This window comes from Dama dama, chromosome 5 (genome assembly GCF_033118175.1).
Source record: "Dama dama isolate Ldn47 chromosome 5, ASM3311817v1, whole genome shotgun sequence".
Lineage (NCBI taxonomy): Eukaryota > Metazoa > Chordata > Mammalia > Artiodactyla > Cervidae > Dama > Dama dama.
In genome coordinates, this window is record NC_083685.1 from 54787080 (window position 1) to 54805553 (window position 18474).

At 36.4% G+C, this 18474-nt stretch overlaps 1 protein-coding gene across 3 annotated transcripts in view; it reads right to left on the bottom strand.

Moving 5' to 3' along the window:
- The window catches only part of INPP4B (inositol polyphosphate-4-phosphatase type II B), an 851446-nt gene that overhangs the window by 147790 nt on the left and 685182 nt on the right, over positions 1 to 18474 (bottom strand). For all 3 annotated transcript variants that reach the window (XM_061142404.1, XM_061142406.1, XM_061142405.1), the window contains one exon: positions 4351 to 4528. In XM_061142404.1, coding sequence (XP_060998387.1) covers positions 4351 to 4528 — 178 coding nt within the window. The remainder of the gene's footprint in view (positions 1 to 4350; positions 4529 to 18474) is intronic.

An 18474-nucleotide genomic window follows, 5' to 3' on the forward strand; every position in this document is an offset into this window, starting at 1 on the left:
AGCCAGGCTTCAGAAGCATGTGAACTGGGCACTTCCAGATGTACAAGCTGGGTTTAGAAAATGCAGAGGAACCAGAGATCAAATTGCCAACATCTATAGGATCATAGATAAAGCAAGGGAATTCCAGAAAAACATCTGCTTCATTGACTATGATAAAGCCTTTGACTGTATGGATCACAACAAACTCTGGAAAATTCTTAAAGTGATGGGAATACCAGTCCATCTTACCTGTCTCCTGAGAAATCTGTGTGCAGGTAAAGAAGCAACAGTTAGAACCTTACATGCAACAACTGACTGGTTTAAAATTGGGAAAGTAGTATGACAAGGCTGTATATTGCCACCCTGTTTATTTAACTGATATGTTGAGTGCATCATGCAAAATGCCAGGATGGATGAAGCACAGCTGGAATCAAGATCGCTAGAAGAAATCAACAACCTCAGACATGCAGAAAATACTACCTTAATAGCAGAAAGCAAAGAGGAATTAAATTAAATTCCACCTTAATGAGGGTGGAAGAAGAAAGTGAAAACGCTGGCTTAAAACTCAACATTCAAAAAACTAAGATCATGGCAATTGACTCCATCACTTCATGGCAAATAGAAGGGGGAAAAGTGGAAGCAGTAACAGATTTTATTTTCTTGGGCTCCAAAATCACTGCAGATGGTGACCGCAACCATGAAATTTTCTTCCATGCTTCCTCCTTGGAAGAAAAGCTATGACAAACGTAGGCAGCATATTAAAAAGTAGACTCATCACTTTGTCAACAAAAGTGTATATAGTCAAAGGTATGATTTTTCCAGTAGTCACGGACAGATGTGAGAGTTGGACCATAAAGAAGACTGAATGCCAAAGAATTGATGCTTTTGAATTGTGTGGACTCTTGAGAGTCCCTTGGACAGCAATGAGATCAAATTAGTCAATCCTAGAGGAAATCAACCTGAATATTCAATGGAATGACTGATGCTGAAGCTGATACGCCAATACTTTGGCCATCTGATGTCAAGAGCCGACTCATTGGAAAAGACTGATGCTAGGAAAGATTAAAGGCAAAAGGAGAAGGGGGCAGCAGAGAATTAGATGGTTTGGTGGTATTACCAACTCAATGGACAGGAATTTGAGCAAACTTTAGGAGATAGTGAGGGAAAGGAAAGACTGGCATGCTACAGTCCATGGGGTCACAAGGAGTAGGACACAACTTAGTGACAGAAATTGCTTTGTGATGAGCAAAATAATAATGTTATTGGTTGTTTAGTCACTAAGTTGTGTCAGACTCTTGTGATCCTACAGACTGTAGCCTGCCAGGAAATTCTATCCATGAGATTTTCCAGGCAAGAATACTGGAGTACAGCGCCATTTCCTCCTTCAGATCCTGACCCAGGGATCAAACCCACATCTCCTGCATTGTAGGCTGATTCTTTACCTCTGAGTCACCAGCGAAGCCCCAGAATAATAACAGGTTTCTTAAAAAAAGGTCTATCCATCTCTATAAACTGGAGACTATCGTGTGTATTTGAAACTAATGTCAGACATACATTTGATTTATGATATATATGCTTACATTTAGGTCTTTATTTTTTTCATTCTGAATTTATTTACATTGCTCTCCCCTCTCTCTCCCTCCTCTTTTTGTCTCTTTTTGGTCTCAGTGCAGTGTAATTTTAGCCTAGGGAAAAGTAAAATGTGTCTTTTATCCCCCTCTATTACTAACCTTTCATATCTTATGTTAAAATTTTGGTTTATGCTTTGTCTTCTCTGTTTGGATTATTCATGTATAGTCAGAATTTGTCTTTTGCTATAATCCTACATCATAACATTAAATAATTTCTTTACTATTTCCATAAACTAATATGTAGCAAACAAAATCCAGTTATCCATCAGAAGATATACTAAGAATTAAAAAATTAGAAACACTTAATTGAGCTTGTCCATATTAGAACATGAAAAATGTATAGAAAATTTTACTGTGGAAATTCACTTAGGTCCCTATTATGTACTGAATATCTATAAGGATGATTTTCTAAGAAAATAACTCAAGAACTTGTTTTCCAAATATGCCAGTTCAGATTCAGTAAAAGAGAAAAAGGGGGCTATCAATAAAGAAAAGATTTATTTTCTAATCCATAGTGTGCAAGTCCCCGAGCTTAAAAGCAAAATATTTTAATTTAACTCTTTCTAATATTAAACTATACTAAAATTTAAAGTGCTATTTATGTGATTTACCTTTTATGTTAGATTTATTGCAGGCAGATTCTTTACCCTCTGAATCACCAAGGAAGCCCTCATGGATAATATTTTATTGTAAACCAAGAGCTAGTAACTGTCTTCATACACTATGCAAAACTCTGTTAACTTAGGTACTTCTTTGAAATTCTGGGCATGAATTCTTAAAGAAATGCATGGCTTGCAAACTTAACCTAAAAAAAAAAAATCCTTCTCATTTCAAGCGCTGACGGATTTATTAGTAGACAAAACTTGTCTACTCAGTAAAAAAAAAAAAAAAGGGACGAAAGTTGGACCAATGCTGAATTAAAGGAGGTGAAAATATTATACATGCCCCCTGCCCCCTCCCCCAAATCACTGCAGCAAGTTGTAAATGATGTATGAAATGACAAAGCCCTACCCAATGCACAGGACGAATATAAATACTGCTCTGAAATCACCACTGTGAGGTACTATTTGCTAGAATTTTCTGCATAGCTGAACCCAGGAAGACCTCACCTCATCTACAAATCCAAAAAAGAAATGAACTGAAAACAATTCTATTATTTTACTTTATGCAACACCCTCCTCCTTTCTTTTTCTTAGCCATAACATATTCATTGACTATTAGAATACTTAAGTATTGCTGAGGAGTTTAATAATTTTTTATTTTTTAACAAAGGAAATATCAATACATATATTACATGGAAAATACCATAAAGGGTTTCCATTCCAGAGTCAACTAGACGCTGGGTCTGACCGCTAGTTTTGTTTGAGTCCTGGGTTTGACTCTACCACCTGATTTTGTACATGCTTTAAACTTCTTTGAGCTTCCATCTTTTTCCTTTGTAAAATGGAGATGATATGGACACACAGTTTGAAGGTTAAGTGAAATAACCTAAGCCACTGAAATCACTAGCATGATATTGGACAATGTAGTTAGTTGTAAAGTTTGGGTCAATTTTTTCCTCTCTTTTCATAATGGAGGCACATATCCTAGCATGAAAGGAAGATTGCATTTTGAACTAGAAGTCTTGGGTTTTAATTTTTAACTTCTTAGTTTATTAGACAATTCACTTGACTTTTCTGAAGGCATCTTAGATATTTTTCTTCCGAAAATAGATGTTGATTACATCCTATGAGAAAAATATATGATAATATAGACTTTAAAATGTTAAGTAAGGGCAAAGTGGTACAAATTAACTTATCTGAGTCAAATATATATATATATATATATACAGATATAGTATTCAGGTTTCTAGGAATCTGTTCTTCAGGGATGCAATGAACTACACTATTTTATTCTAAAATGTTATCATGAGAATTTTCTTTGGTCAGTTTCTTCAAGGGCATATTTATTAGAAATATCTCATAATAAATTGCAAGATGTCCTCAGGATGCAGAGGTTATGAATGAGTGTACCAGAATTGGACTCCAAGACACTTGACTTTGCATTTCTAATCAAGCAGCAATTTGATTTTTTCTATCTTGGTTCTCCATATCATTCAGACGCCCTAATTCATTATGGAAATTGATGTTTGAGTAGCTACCCCATGCCAGACTAGCTTTTCTCTTTACATATACAAATGCAAGTCACCTTTGGAAGAAGGCAGACCTAAGTCCCAGTACATTTCAAACATTAACTAATAATTTTGGAAATTTTTAGAATCTTCTTCCAGGAGGCAATGTTGTAGAAAGCAAACTGAGGCACAAGAATCACCCCATGCTACTGATGAGAATCCACATGAAAGTTCTGCTCTCAAATGAAGTGACATTCCTACTCAAAGGGCTAGCTTCATATGCATAAAAATTAGGTGCTCGCCAGAGGAAAATACTTTTCAAAATCTAATTTAATTCATTTAATACAACCATGAAGCAAAGAAAATGAAAGATGTCAAGGAAAAGAGAAAATATACTTCAACCAATAATAGGTTTCATTTCCTACTAGGAAAAAAAAAAGTGTTCAGTAAGATTTGAAAAGAGAATGAGGCCAATTCATTTTGATCCTGTGGCAATACTTTGAAGCTTACTTTCTAACCTGGTCTATTTTACATTTCCAGATGCTATGAAAGGTAATGTATGCAGAAAGTAACACCAGTGGGGATTTGGGTATTTCGTTTTCCCCAGTGCAGTGACGATTTGGATCTTACTTTTTCTGAAAGCATCTTTAAAGAATTCTTCAAGCTGTCTGGAGAATGCTGGCTTGCAGAATTAAGCAGTAGGTCTGCATGGGTTGCTATCAGAGGTTGTAGTTGATTGATGTTGCTGAGAACTTCTTTTGCTTTGGCTGTGTTTTCAGGTGAATAGTAAATAAACTGGTATCCAGTACTGCAACAACAAAGATAAAGGCGAATTACACAACAAGCAGAAAGAACTGTCAGCACTTAGTACCAGATGCTAAGAGATAAACAGAACTCCTAATAGCACTACTTCCTATTGAACAGATAAGAATTATTCTAAGAGATTTTTGTGATATTCTGAGTTTTCTCAAGTCAAATGACCAAGATATTTTGAAAGACTAGATGAAATGATTCTAGTCCTTGCTTAAGCACTAAGAAGATTTTTCATGATTACATACATCAAGAATTAGCATTCAAAACAAATTTAATTACTAATGAACCTGAGGTCACACAGTACAGGGAGAAGAGTATGAGCCTTTATATTTAGGCCGTTATGGATACAGATCCTGGCTCTTCCACTTGGTAGGCCACATGATCTTAGGGTGACCTTAGTTTCCTCATCAGGAGAGTGGGAATAATTAACCAAACAGTTCTAAGAGGTGGGTAAGGTCGGCCATCATTCATGTGAAATGCCTACAAAGTGCATGACACAGAGCAAGCATTTAATAATTACTATGTATATTTTCCCCATGATAGTTAGGGCAGAGGGCACAAATTCTAATAGCTGAGAAATAGGGAGAATATAAATTAAGGCCAAGTGAGCATATGGAGAATTTTGTTGTATAGAAAAGGGACATTGATGACATAAAAATTCCATTATGCTATTTTTTTCACCACTCTTTTTGTTCACCTTGCAGTTTTCTCATTTGATTTGCAAAAATATCTAAAACTGACTACAAATGAAAGAATTACTGACTTTTATAATCATGTTTTAAGAACTGGACAAACACATTATAGCGGTAAGATTTCCATCAAATGATGAAGTCTTTGTCCAGTTGCATTAAGAAAGATGAAGGAGACATTCCAGCAAAACTTCAAAGAAAAAGAAGAGTGGCCACGGTTGGTACATTTACATGGTGGGTGCAATACTTGGTTATATCCCTTTATATCCAACCATCAGTGCTTTTTTTCATTATACCACTGAAACTAAGTCTTCCTAAAACAAAGTTTCCTTACAGAGTTTACAATTCCTATCTCTATTCAAAATTTGATACCCATTCTTGTCCTCTTTGACTTTAATCTTGCGCTTATCAACCAGTCAGTTGATTAAAATTGCTGTTGTCTGTACCCCTGTCAACATACTATAATTGTTGTAGATATTATCATTAACTTACAAACTCAGGTTGTTTCTCCAGGGCATGATGAACTAACAGGCTCAAGTTATGGACCACCTGGCCGGAGAATCATAAACCAGAGATACCCTGAACTCCCAAAAGTGGCCCTTTCTTCTTCTTGGCCCTTTCTTTTTATTATCCTGGCCCTTTCTTCTTCCCCTTTAAAAAAAAAATCCCAAACTCAAAGACCAAGATGGAGTGGCTCTGAGGCTTGCCTGCCACTTCCTCCTTGGTGTTCGGCAATAAATCCTTACTTTGCTGTCAGAGTTGAGTTTGGCTTTATGACCCATGGGCCCATAAACCCTTTGCTGGATTTCACCTTGCAACCCCTGTTGAGTATATTGAATATTCTCTTTACATTTACCAGCTCAATTATTAACATTCCCATAATTTCATTTTTCTTCTATTCTTTTTTCCACTTAAAAAAATTTATTTTTGTAATTGAAGGATAATTGCTTTACAGAATTGCATTGGTTTCTACCAAACATCAACATGAATCAGCTATAGGTATGTTGGAATATAGTTAACAATGTTGTGACAATATCAGATACACAGCAAAGCAACTCAGCCTTACATCTATACATACCCATTCTCCCCCAAATTCCCCTCCCATCCAGGCTGCCACATAACATTAGCAGAGTTCCTGTGCTATACAGTAGGTCCTCATAATTCTTTCCATTTCTTATTTCAAAATATTAGCATCCAATAAGAAAAATTAACATCTAGGAAGAACTCTCCCTTCCCTTTACACTAATGATTTACAGAACAAAGTATCTGTTTCTTTAGGGAGACAATACAATAAATCTAGTATTTTATTTACTTTTTTCACAATTATATTTAAAATGTCCTTGGTTGCTTGGACTATTTGGGAGACAGGACAAGAAGCTTAATGAACAGGTTTATAAAGGCTAAGAAACATGATGAGAATTTGCTCTTAATTTTGTACTCAAAGTTTTTTTTTTTTTTTTTTTACATTTCAGAAGCAGGAGTTTAAAAATAAAGCACACCACTTATTTTAATGCATACCGAAGCAAATGACAAGTAACAACGGTGAGGAAGAGAGAGAAAACAATAGTCCCTGACAATTATCTCTCTTTCTGGTTCTGATCTCCTGGGAGACTGTGCTGAGGCCTTTAACAAAAATCATGAACTGGAATGTCCTCCTACTCACCTGTACTCAGATTGGATACAAAATTAAATTCACCAGAGTCTTTAGTAAATCAAACAACTCTGTGTTATTACTGCAAAAAAAATTATTATCTAAAGATATTGACATACCCACTCAGTTCATACCCACTACTAAATATAAAATAGATAACCAACAGGGATCTACTGTATAACAACAGGGAACTATTCTTAATATTTTCTAATAACCTATAAGGGAAAAGAATCTGAAAAAGAATGTGTGTGTGTAAATGAATTACTTTGATGTACAGTGAAAAAAAGTAACATAACATTGTAAATTAACTATACCTCAATGAAAAAAATACACAAAGTTACTGATGTGTCACCAGGGTGGGGATGATGTTTAATACCCAGCATTTTTGACAGCTGAGAATAGGACTTATTAAGGACCATATACAGAAAACAGCCTGTGGGGGCTGCTCCGTGGTCTGTTTTAACTGATCTGCTCTTCTATTGCTTTCTGGTTTCATCTTATGGGGATGGACAGGTCTCCCATGCCTTAGCTCAGGAAAGCCAGTGTGGTCTTCCCCCCTTATCTTTCTGAGTGTGTCATTCCTGGCCTCTCACGTGTTCACTCCCATGCACTCTTTTATTATTATTATTTTTACTTTTATTTGCTTATTTATTTGACTGAGCCAAGTCTTAGTTGTGGCACTCGGGATCTTCGATCTTCACTGTGGCATGTGGAATCTATAATAGTTCCTTGACCCGGGATGGAACCCAGGCCCTCTGCATTGGGAACAAGAAGTCTTACCCACTAGACCACCAGGGAAGTCCCAGTCCATGCCCTTTTTTTAACCTGTCACCATGACCTTCCTCTTTGACTCATACCATACTTCCCTGGCAGTTCACTGTTACTTTATTTCTGAACATTTTCCATTTTCGTTATTTTATCTACACATTTCTTACTCTGCAAATTCCCTGAGAGTCTCCTCTCCACTGGAGAGAATACACTGTCAAGAATTATTTCTTGCATATTCTTTCCTTATAGTCTAGTTCAGTGGTGCTAAAATTTTAACAGGCATGATTCACCTGAGGATGATGTCAGGGCCCGGGTATTTTTAATAAAGAATGCAGGTGCCCTGGCAACACCAACAGATTCTGCTGCAGTGGATTGCAGCTTTCCTAACAAGCACCTTGGGAAATCCTGATGCAGGTGAACAGTGAAGCACATTTTAGAGACATGCACTGCCACTGTTTTGTAAGCTGTCCTCTACACCTCTGATCACACTACACAATGACTCTGATCAAAGTTCCTTCTCTAAGGCAACTTCTGTACACCTACTTTATGCTCACAATTCTGTTCAATATTAGTCTTATTTTTACTTGTTTTAAAAATTGAAGTAGAGTTGATTTACAATGTTAATTTCTGCTCTACCACAAAGTGATTCAGTTACATATAGGCATATACTTTTTCATATTCTTTTCCACTATGATTTATCACAGGATTGAATATAGTTCCCTGTGCTACAGTAAGACCCTGTGGTTTACCCATTCTATATATACTGGTTTGCAGTTGCTAACTCCAAACCCCCATTCTACCTGTCGCCTCCACCTCCTTGGCAACCACAAGTGGTTACCAGTTAACAGTGGTTAAGACCTGTTTTCTAGGTCTGTGAGTCTGTTTCTGTTGCCTATATTCAGCACAAATTGCTTTGGTTCAGTTCTCATTATGAGTGTTGGCCCCACCAAACTTTTCCATCACCTTTTCATCTTTTCCCTCCCAATATATTCCTACCTTCTTCCTCTTCGTCCCTAATGCATTCTTCAATCACCATCCCATCATGGGGCATAACCGAACTCCTGTCCCAGGCTCCTGAGTCAGTTTCTTTTTGAACAGAGTTGTGTAGTAGGCATTGGTTCTCCTGGTTAAGCCTTTTAATGATGAGCATCTCACCTAGTAAGGCCGAAAGACTCATTTTCCACAATAAAAGCCAATGTTGGTGTCCAATTTGAAATAGTATGGTATGAAAAAAAATTACAACCCACAAAATAAATTTAAATGCACATAAATCTCATCTACCTATTCATTGCCTTACTCTTTACACATGTTATTTATTTTAACAGTTAAAGCTTTTTAAATAGAAAGTTATGAGTATAATTTAATTATTGAGATAAAAAGAATATAGCTAAATTCTATTTTATAGTGGTCTGAAATTTAAACTGAATCCAAACACTTGAATCAACTATCAACCAGACAAAGACAAAATGTTTGCCTGGACAAAAAATATTGAATAGGATATAAATATTATAGCAAATCATGGGTTGAATATTTGAAAGTAGTATCATAATAGTTTTATATTGATGAAATAGTAAATTAAAGTATATAGATGGATGTATATACAATATACACTTTAATTTAATATATATTTACTTAAATTATTTAATACCCTATTAATTAGCATATGTACATACACATACTCAAATGTTCATGAGCATATTGTTATTAGAGGTAGGTATAAATTTTGAGGTATAAACAAAAATAAAGCACATAGTAAAATAATATTCATATTTATAAATGTGAATTGATAACTGAAATACGATTAAAACAATGATGTATGTTTTTGTGTGTATCCCAGCACAGTCACTTCTCATTGGTCCTTCTTATTTTCCCATCCTCTAGTATTACTTGGGATTCCCAGGTGGTGCTAGTGGTTGAGAATCTGCCTGTCAATGCAGGAGACAGAAGAGACAAGGGTTTGAATCCTGGGTTGGGAAGATCCCCTGGAGGAGGGCATGGCAACCCTCTCCAGTATTATTGCCTGGAAAATCCCAAGGACAGAGGAGCCTGGCAGGCTATAGTCCATAAGGTCGCAGAGTTGGACACAAATGATGCAATTTAGCACACACACACTAGTGTTACGTGTTCCAAGGCTCAGTCCTTGGAAAACTTCCTTGCTTTTATCAACATGTCCCTTCTAAGTAATCTCATTTAAACTTGTGGTTTATAAACTTCAGTTGTATTAATGATTTTCAAATTCATTTATTCCCATCTAGACTGTTCCTTAAGCTCCATTAAAAGCAAAAACTTTTCTCTTGACAGTCCCAACTTATCATATCCCAAACCAAACTCCTGATTTGCTCCCCATTCTCTATAATAGCTCCCTACCGTGGCTCACACCAAGCTCATCTGATGTGGCCAACATCTCTTTCTCTCCTAACTTGTGCCAAATTTTCCAGAAAATTCTGCCTTCTTCTTCCAAACATATGCAGAATCTAACTGCTCATTTCCACACTCACTGCAACCATGCTTTTGTAAGCCACCACCATCTACCACCAGGATTATCACAATAGCCTACAAACTGATTTCCCTCCTCTGTCCTTACACTGACACTTTGAAACCTTTGCCTCATGTTTAGGTTATGTTGTTGTTTAGTCACTAAGTCACATAGGTTGGATGAAGGCAGGAAGCAGGCAAGAAGAGAGAAACAAAACAGTTCTCTCTTAGCCCGTTGCCCATGCCTCAAATTCGGGAACTTGCTCTGCTGTTTATCTGTGCGTTCCTTCCTCCAGGCCGCTGCTATCTCCATTCCTTAACCCATTTACTCGAGTGAGCTACTATTTTGGTAAATGGAGTCATGGAAAAATACAGATGAGACAGGATGAGGTGGCAAGGAGGGAAACATGAAGAAAACAGAAGGAGGAGTGGCATGGCTGGATTAGGGTGGATGAACTTAGGAAAAACTGCTATGGAGTGCTGTGTTTCCACTCCTGCTGCAGAACTAAATCTCCTGGGGAAAATCACAGGACAATTTCCACTTCTTTTTCTCCCCCTACTCAAGGACTGCTTTAGAAAAAACAAAACGAATGATTTCCTGAATCCAGAGAGAGGGATAGACATGCTTTCAGTTCTGAGAAGAAAACCATGTGGATAATAAATGAAAATGTACACCTTAGTGCATTTGAATATACCCTTCTGGCTTACAGGGTTTAACAACGTGCTTCAGGAAATTGTAGAAATTAAAACACACACACACACACACACACACACACACACACACACACAAAATCATAATGAAATCATATGGCTCTGCTTTCGCCCATTCATCCTTTCCATTCTTTTTTCCCTTTTTTTCTTTTTGCTAGAAGTGTAGCTTACAAAAAAGAACCCGAAGGAAAACAGTATTTTCTTTTGTTTACCTCATATGGACTTCACTTTTATAATTAAACGAGTTACAAAATCTAAACTTAAATTGATGTTTGTCTCTGAAAATACTCTTTTTAAAAATATTGTTTCTTGGAAATTTTAGAATCAGTTTTTGAACAAACCTTGATGCTGCTGTTTATTAGCTCTGTGACAAGTAATGCTAATCAAGAGGGAAAAAAAAAAACCACCTAAAATTCATTTTAGCTCAACTTGCCCTCAAAGAAAATGTAACTACTGACTCTGACCACACTGGTTCCTACAATCTTACTTTTCAGTTTGAATGCTCTTATCTGCCATTTTTTGACCATTTGGACCATATGTGTGTGTGTATAATATATGTGTAATATATAACATATATATACTACATACATATATACACACGTTCTTTCCTTAGTCCTATTCTTGCTCTAATAAAAGGCACCAGACACTATTATCTGACAAAGTTCAATGAGTTTTCACTTCCATGGCCTATCCCCATTTATCCATGGTTTTACTTGCCCTGATTTCTTTTTTCCAACTTCCAAGAGTTTGATTGATCTATTCTGCCTAGTTTGGCTTCTGGTATTTCATGCTCACTCATCTATGAACCTGTAATAGAGAAACACCCAAACCAGGTCCCCTGATTTCCTTCCATCCAAAAACTTTCTGAACTCCATCCTGGGCATTATTTTTCATACACCTCATTAAAATACAGAGAAGGTTGTCATTGAGTCTCTCAGTCATTTGCAGCTCTTTGTGATCTCATGGACTATAGCCTGCCAGGCTCCACTGTCCACGAGATTTTCCAGGCAAGGATACTGGAGAAGGTTGCCATTTTCTTCTCCAGGGAATCTTCCCGACCCAGGGATCGATTGAACTCTCATCTCCTTCTTGGCAGGCAGATTCTTTACCATTGAGCCACCTGGAAAGTCTATAAGATAAGGTATAAGAACAGAAACCATCTTCCAACAAACAAAAGCCCAGGACCAGATGACTTCACAGGTGAATTCTACCAAAAATTTAGAGAAGAGCTAACACCTATCCTACTCAAACTCTTCCAGAAAATTGCAGAGGAAGGTAAACTGCCAAACTCATTCTATGAGGCCACCATCACCCTAATATCAAAACAAGACAAAGATGCCACAAAAAAGAAAACTACAGGCCAATATCATTGATGAACATAGATGCAAAAATTCTCAACCCCAAAATTCTAGCAAACAGAATCCAACAACCTATTAAAAAGATCATACATCATGACCAAGTGGGCTTTATCCAAGGGATGCAAGGATTCTTCAATATTCAGAAATCAATCAGTGTGATACACCATATTAACAAATTGAAAGATAAAAACCATATGATTATCTCAAAACATGCAGAGAAAGATAAAAACCATATGATTATCTCAAAACATGCACAATTCAACATCCATGTATGATAAAACCCTCCAGAAAGCAGGCATAGAAGAAACATACCTCAACATAATAAAAGCTATATATGATAAACCCACAGCAAACATTATCCTCAATGATGAAAAATTGAAAGCATTCCCCCTAAAGTCAGGAATGAGACAAGGGTTCCCACTCTCACCACTACTATTCAACATAGTTTGGGAAGTTTTAGCTACAGCAATCAGAGAAGAAAAAGAAATAAAAGAAATCCAGATTGGAAAACAAGAAGTAAAACTCTCACTATTTGCAGGTGATATGATCGTCTACATGGAAAACCCTAAAGACACCACCAGAAAACTACTAGAGCTAATCAGTGAATATAGTAAAGTTGCAGGATATAAAATTAACATGCAGAAATTCCTTGCATTCCTATACACTAACAATGAGAAAACAGAAAGAGAAATTAATGAAACAATTCCATTTACCATTGCAATGAAAAGAATAAAATACTTAGGAATAAATCTACCTAAAGAAACAAAAGAGCTACATATAGAATACTAAAAATGTTAAAAGAAATCAAAGATGACACAAATAGATGGAGAAATATACCATGTTCATGGATTTGAAAAATCAATATAGTGAAAATAAGTATACTACCTAAAGCAACCTATAGATTCAATGTAATCCCTACCAGCTACCAATGGTATTTTTCACAGAACTAGAACAAATGATTTCACAATTTGTATGGAAATACAAAAAAATCTCGAATAGTCAAAGCAATCTTGAGAAAGAAAAATGGAACTGGAGGAACCAACCTGCCTGACTTCAGACTATACTACAAAGCTACAGTCATCAAGACAGTACAGAAATATAGATCAATGGAACAAAATAGAAAGCCCAGAGGTAAATCCATGTACCCATGGACACCTTATCTTTGACAAAGGAGGCAAGAAAATACAAGGGAGAAAAGACAATTTCTTTAACAAGTGGTGCTGGGAAAACTGGTCAACCACTTGTAAAAGAATGAAACTAGAACACTTTCTAACACCATACACAAAAATAAACTCAAAATGGATTAAAGATCTAAATGTAAGACCAGAAACTATAAAACTCCTAGAGGAGAACATAGGCAAAACACTCTCCGACATAAATCAAAGCAAGATCCTCTATGACCCACCTCCCAGAATATTGGAAATAAAAGCAAAACTAAACAAATGGGACCTAATGAAACTTAAAAGCTTTTGCACTACAAAGGAAACTATAAGTAAGGTGAAAAGACAGCCCTCAGATTGGGAGAAAATAATAGCAAATGAAGAAACAGACAAAGGATTAATCTCAAAAATATACAAGCAACTCCTGAAGCTCAATTCCAGAAAAATAAATGACCCAATCAAAAAATGGGCCAAAGAACTAAACAGACATTTCTCCAGAGAAGACATACAGATGGCTAACAAACACATGAAAAGATGCTCAACATCACTCATTATCAGAGAAATGCAAATCAAAACCACAATGAGGTACCATTACACACCAGTCAGGATGGCTGCTATCCAAAAGTCTACAAGCAATAAATGCTGGAGAGGGTGTGGAGAAAAGGGAACCCTCTTACACTGTTGGTGGGAATGCAAACTAGTACAGCCGCTATGGAAAACAGTGTGGAGATTTCTCAAAAAACTGGAAATAGAACTGCCATATGACCCAGCAATCCCACTTCTGGGCATACACACTGAGGAAACCAGATCTGAAAGAGACACGTGCACCCCAATGTTCATCGCAGCACTGTTTATAATAGCCAGGACATGGAAGCAACCTAGATGCCCCTCAGCAGATGAATGGATAAGGAAGCTGTGGTACATATACACCATGGAATATTACTCAGCCATTAAAAAGAATTCATTTGAACCAGTCCTAATGAGATGGATGAAGCTGGAGCTCATTATACAGAGTGAAGTAAGCCAGAAAGATAAAGAACATTACAGCATACTGACACATGTATACGGAATTTAGAAAGGTGATAACGATAACCCTATATGCAGAACAGAAAAAGAGACACAGAAATACAGAACAGACTTTTGAACTTTGTGGGAGAATGTGAGGGTGGGATATTTCAAAAGAACAGCATGTATGCTATCTATGGTGAAACAGATCACCAGCCCAGGTGGGATGCACGAGACAAGTGCTCCGGTCTGGTGCACTGGGAAGACCCAGAGGAATTGGGTGGAGAGGGAGGTGGGAGGGGGGATCGGGATTGGGAATACATGTAAATCCATGGCTGATTCATATCAATGTACGACAAAACCCACTGGAAAAAAAAAAAAAAAAAAGGTGACTTACAAGTTAGAGACAATACCAAATAGAGTGATATAAATATAATGATGCAGAATAAAATAATAGTAACAATAAAAAAAAAATGGATTAAAGATCAAAATGTAAGACAAGAAACTATAAAACTCCTAGAGGAAAACATAGGCAAAACACTCTCTGACATAAATCACAGCAGATTTATCCTCTATCACCCACCTCCCAGAGTAATGGAAATAAAAGTAAAAATAAACAAATGGGACCTAATTAAACTTAAAAGCTTTTGCACAACAAAGGAAACTATAAGCAAGGTGAAAAGACAGCCTTCAGATTGGGAGACAATAATAGCAAATGAAGCAACTGACAAAAGATTAATCTCAAAAATATACAAGTAGCTCATGCAGCTCAATACCAGAAAAATTAATGACCAATAAAAAAAATGTGCCAAAGACCTAAACAGACATTTCTCCAAAGAAGATATACAGATGGCTAACAAACACATGAAAAGATGCTCAACATTACTCATTATCAGAGAAATGCAAATCAAAGCCACAATGAGGTACCATTTCACACCGGCTACTATCCAAAAGTCTACAAGCAATAAATGTTAGATAGAGTGTGGAGAAAAGGGAACCCTCTAACACTGTTGGTGGGAATGCAAACTAGTACAGCCACTATGGAGAACAGTGTGGAGATTCCTTAAAAAGTTGGAAACAGAACTGCCATATGACCCAGCAATCCCACTACTGGGCACACACACCAAGGAAACCAGGATTGAAAGAGACACGTGTACCCCCATGTTCATCGCAGCACTGTTTACAATAGCTAGGACATGGAAGCAACCTAGATGTCCATCAGCAGATGAATTGATAAGACAGCTGTGGTACATACACACAATGGAATATTACTCAGCTATTAAAAAACACACATTTGAACAAGTTCTAATAAGTTGGATGAAACTGGAGCCTATTATGCAGAGTGAAGTAAGTAAGAAAGAAAAACACCAATACAGTGTATTAACACATAATATGGAATTTAGAAAGATGGTAACGATGACAGCAATAGAGACACAGATATAAAGAACAGACTTTTGGACTCTGTGGGAGAAGGTGAGGATGGGATGATTTGAGAGAATAGCATTGGAACATGTATATTACCATATATGAAATAGATCACCAGTCCAAGTTCGATGCATAAAACAGGGCACTCAAAGCCGGTGCACTGGGACAACCTTGAGAGATGGGATAGGGAAAGAGGTGGGAAGGGGGTTCAGGATAGGGGACATATGTACACCCGTGGGCTGATTCATGTCAATGTATGGCAAAAACCACTACAAAATAGTAAAGCAATTAGCCTCCAATTAAATTAACAAATTGAAAAAAAAAAAAAGAGAATAGAAACCATTCCCAAATATATTTTGAGGTAAATGTTCCCCTGACTGCAAATAGGCCTGAGGGATATCTTTAGGCATTATGGAAATGCCCTAAGTTTGGATTGTGATAAGGATCACACAGTTTTACAAATTTACTAAAAGTCCCTGAACTGTACACTTAAAATAGGTCAATTGCATGGTATGCAAATTACACTAAAGGAATAGAGAGTAGAGTGCTGGTTCCCAGGGGCTGAGGAAAGAAATGGGGAAATACTGGTCAGATACTGGTCAAGGGGTATGGAGTTTCATTTATGCAAGATGTTTAGTTCCCAAGACCTAAGGTACAGCCTGGTGATTAGTTAACAATGCTGCAGTGTTCTTGAAACTTGCTAAGAGGTTAAATTTTAAGTGTTCTCACCACAAAAGAAAAGAAAAGAAAATGCTAACTATGTGGAATGACGGATAGGTTAATTAGCTTAATTGCAGTGATTATTCACAATATATACATATATCAAAACATCAAGTTATACACCTTGAATATATAAACATTTTATTTGTCAATTATACCTCAACTAAGCTAGCATCTGCCTGCAATGCGGGAGACCTGGGTTTGATCCATGGGTTGCGAAGATCCCCTGGAGAAGGAAATGGCAACCCACTCCAGTATTCTTGCCTAGGGAACCCCATGGACAGAGGAGCCTGGTAGGCTACAGTCCATGGGGTTGCAAAGAGTTGGACACGACTGAGCGATTTCGCTTTCACTAAGCTAGGGGAAAAACTCAAATGTTCCCAGCAAATGATGTTATAATGCTGGTAATTATGATTCTGGGATAAAAGTACAGGAAAACAGAAGATATATTTAGGATCCATTTCATTTTTTTCCCTGTTAAGTCTGATATTTTTATGGAGGAGCTCTAAAAAAGCCAATTATTTATACAGTAGAATTTATACTAAAAATCCAAGTCTCTCTCTCTCATTTCAATAGCTAATAATTATTGGGTCTATAATACAGGGCTAGAATTATGCTGATTTCCTTTCAGGGATTATTTTATTTAGTCATGACAACAATTTTCTGAAGAACAAATATTATTCCATTATATAGATTTAGGAATTGAAGCTCCAGTAGGTTAAGTAACTTGGTCTAGAACATACAACTACTATATATGTTAGAACCAGGATTCAAATGCAGGTTTGAACATAGGATTCAAATACAGTTTGAGCTGTTAATGATGTTTTACTACCCTTCTCCAAAACCATGTTCATAAGGTAGCAAATGTTCATAAAACATCATTAAGATTTCAAACTCTATAATAATAATAACCTGCATTTGAATCCTGGTTCTACCATCTACATAATAGACGAAGTTACTTAACCTACTGAGGTTTCAATTCCTAAATCTATATAATGGAATAATATTTGTTCTTCAGAGAGTTGATTTCATGAACATGGTATTGATCCATTTTAAGTTTGAAAAAATTATAATCCCTTAGCTAACACAGAAAATATCTCTTAGTTAGAAACATATTGGTAGGTACAGCATATAAATATTGAAACAAAATATAATTGGAAAGTTCTCACTTTCTAATTAAAACAAAGCTCATTAAAAAGATGTATAATTCTATGTTATAACACATATTAGACATAAGAAAGAGTTCGAAAATCATTTCACCATCAATTGTTTTCGACAAATATTTAATGACTGCTACTCGGTCAATGCTCAGAGAAAAGCAATAGGTTGGAGTTGTTCAGCAAGATAATCATTGGATGAGTGTGAAGATGCCTATCCCCTAAATGCTACAGACAGGGCTGGTAGCAGAGAAGAAGAAAAAGGGGGATAAATAGCTGCTTCCCATAAGAACTTGAAAATCTAAGGTTCTACATTTTAAATGTGTGCAAAAATTGCCCAGGTAACCACAGTTTCAGGGTTTGTTTACTGACTACTCAGTACTATAGGTCTTTACATTTCTAAGAGGTCAGAACTCTGTTTAAGAGCAACGAGAGGGAGGGGATATATGTATACTTATAACTGATTCACCTTCTTGTACATCAGAAACTAACACAGCATTGTAAAGCAATTAAGCTCAAATTAAAAAATAAATTAAAAAAAAGAACAATGTAAAAGAATGTCACATTGTAAGTTTTCTAGGTATTTTGTTTTTGGAGATCTTTTTCATGATACCTAGTTTTTGCATATTTGCTGAAAGTGTTAGCAGCAAAGGGTTTGAGAAAGACATTTCTCTTATTCCATAACTACATTAAAAAGAAAAGGAAGGACAGAAAACAAAGGGGAAAGTCCTAAAGGAAATAAGACTCTCTGTCTACCTCTACCACGCTAAGTAAATTTGTTATCCTTTCCAAAACATTCACAGATGCATCTCCCCTGTGTAT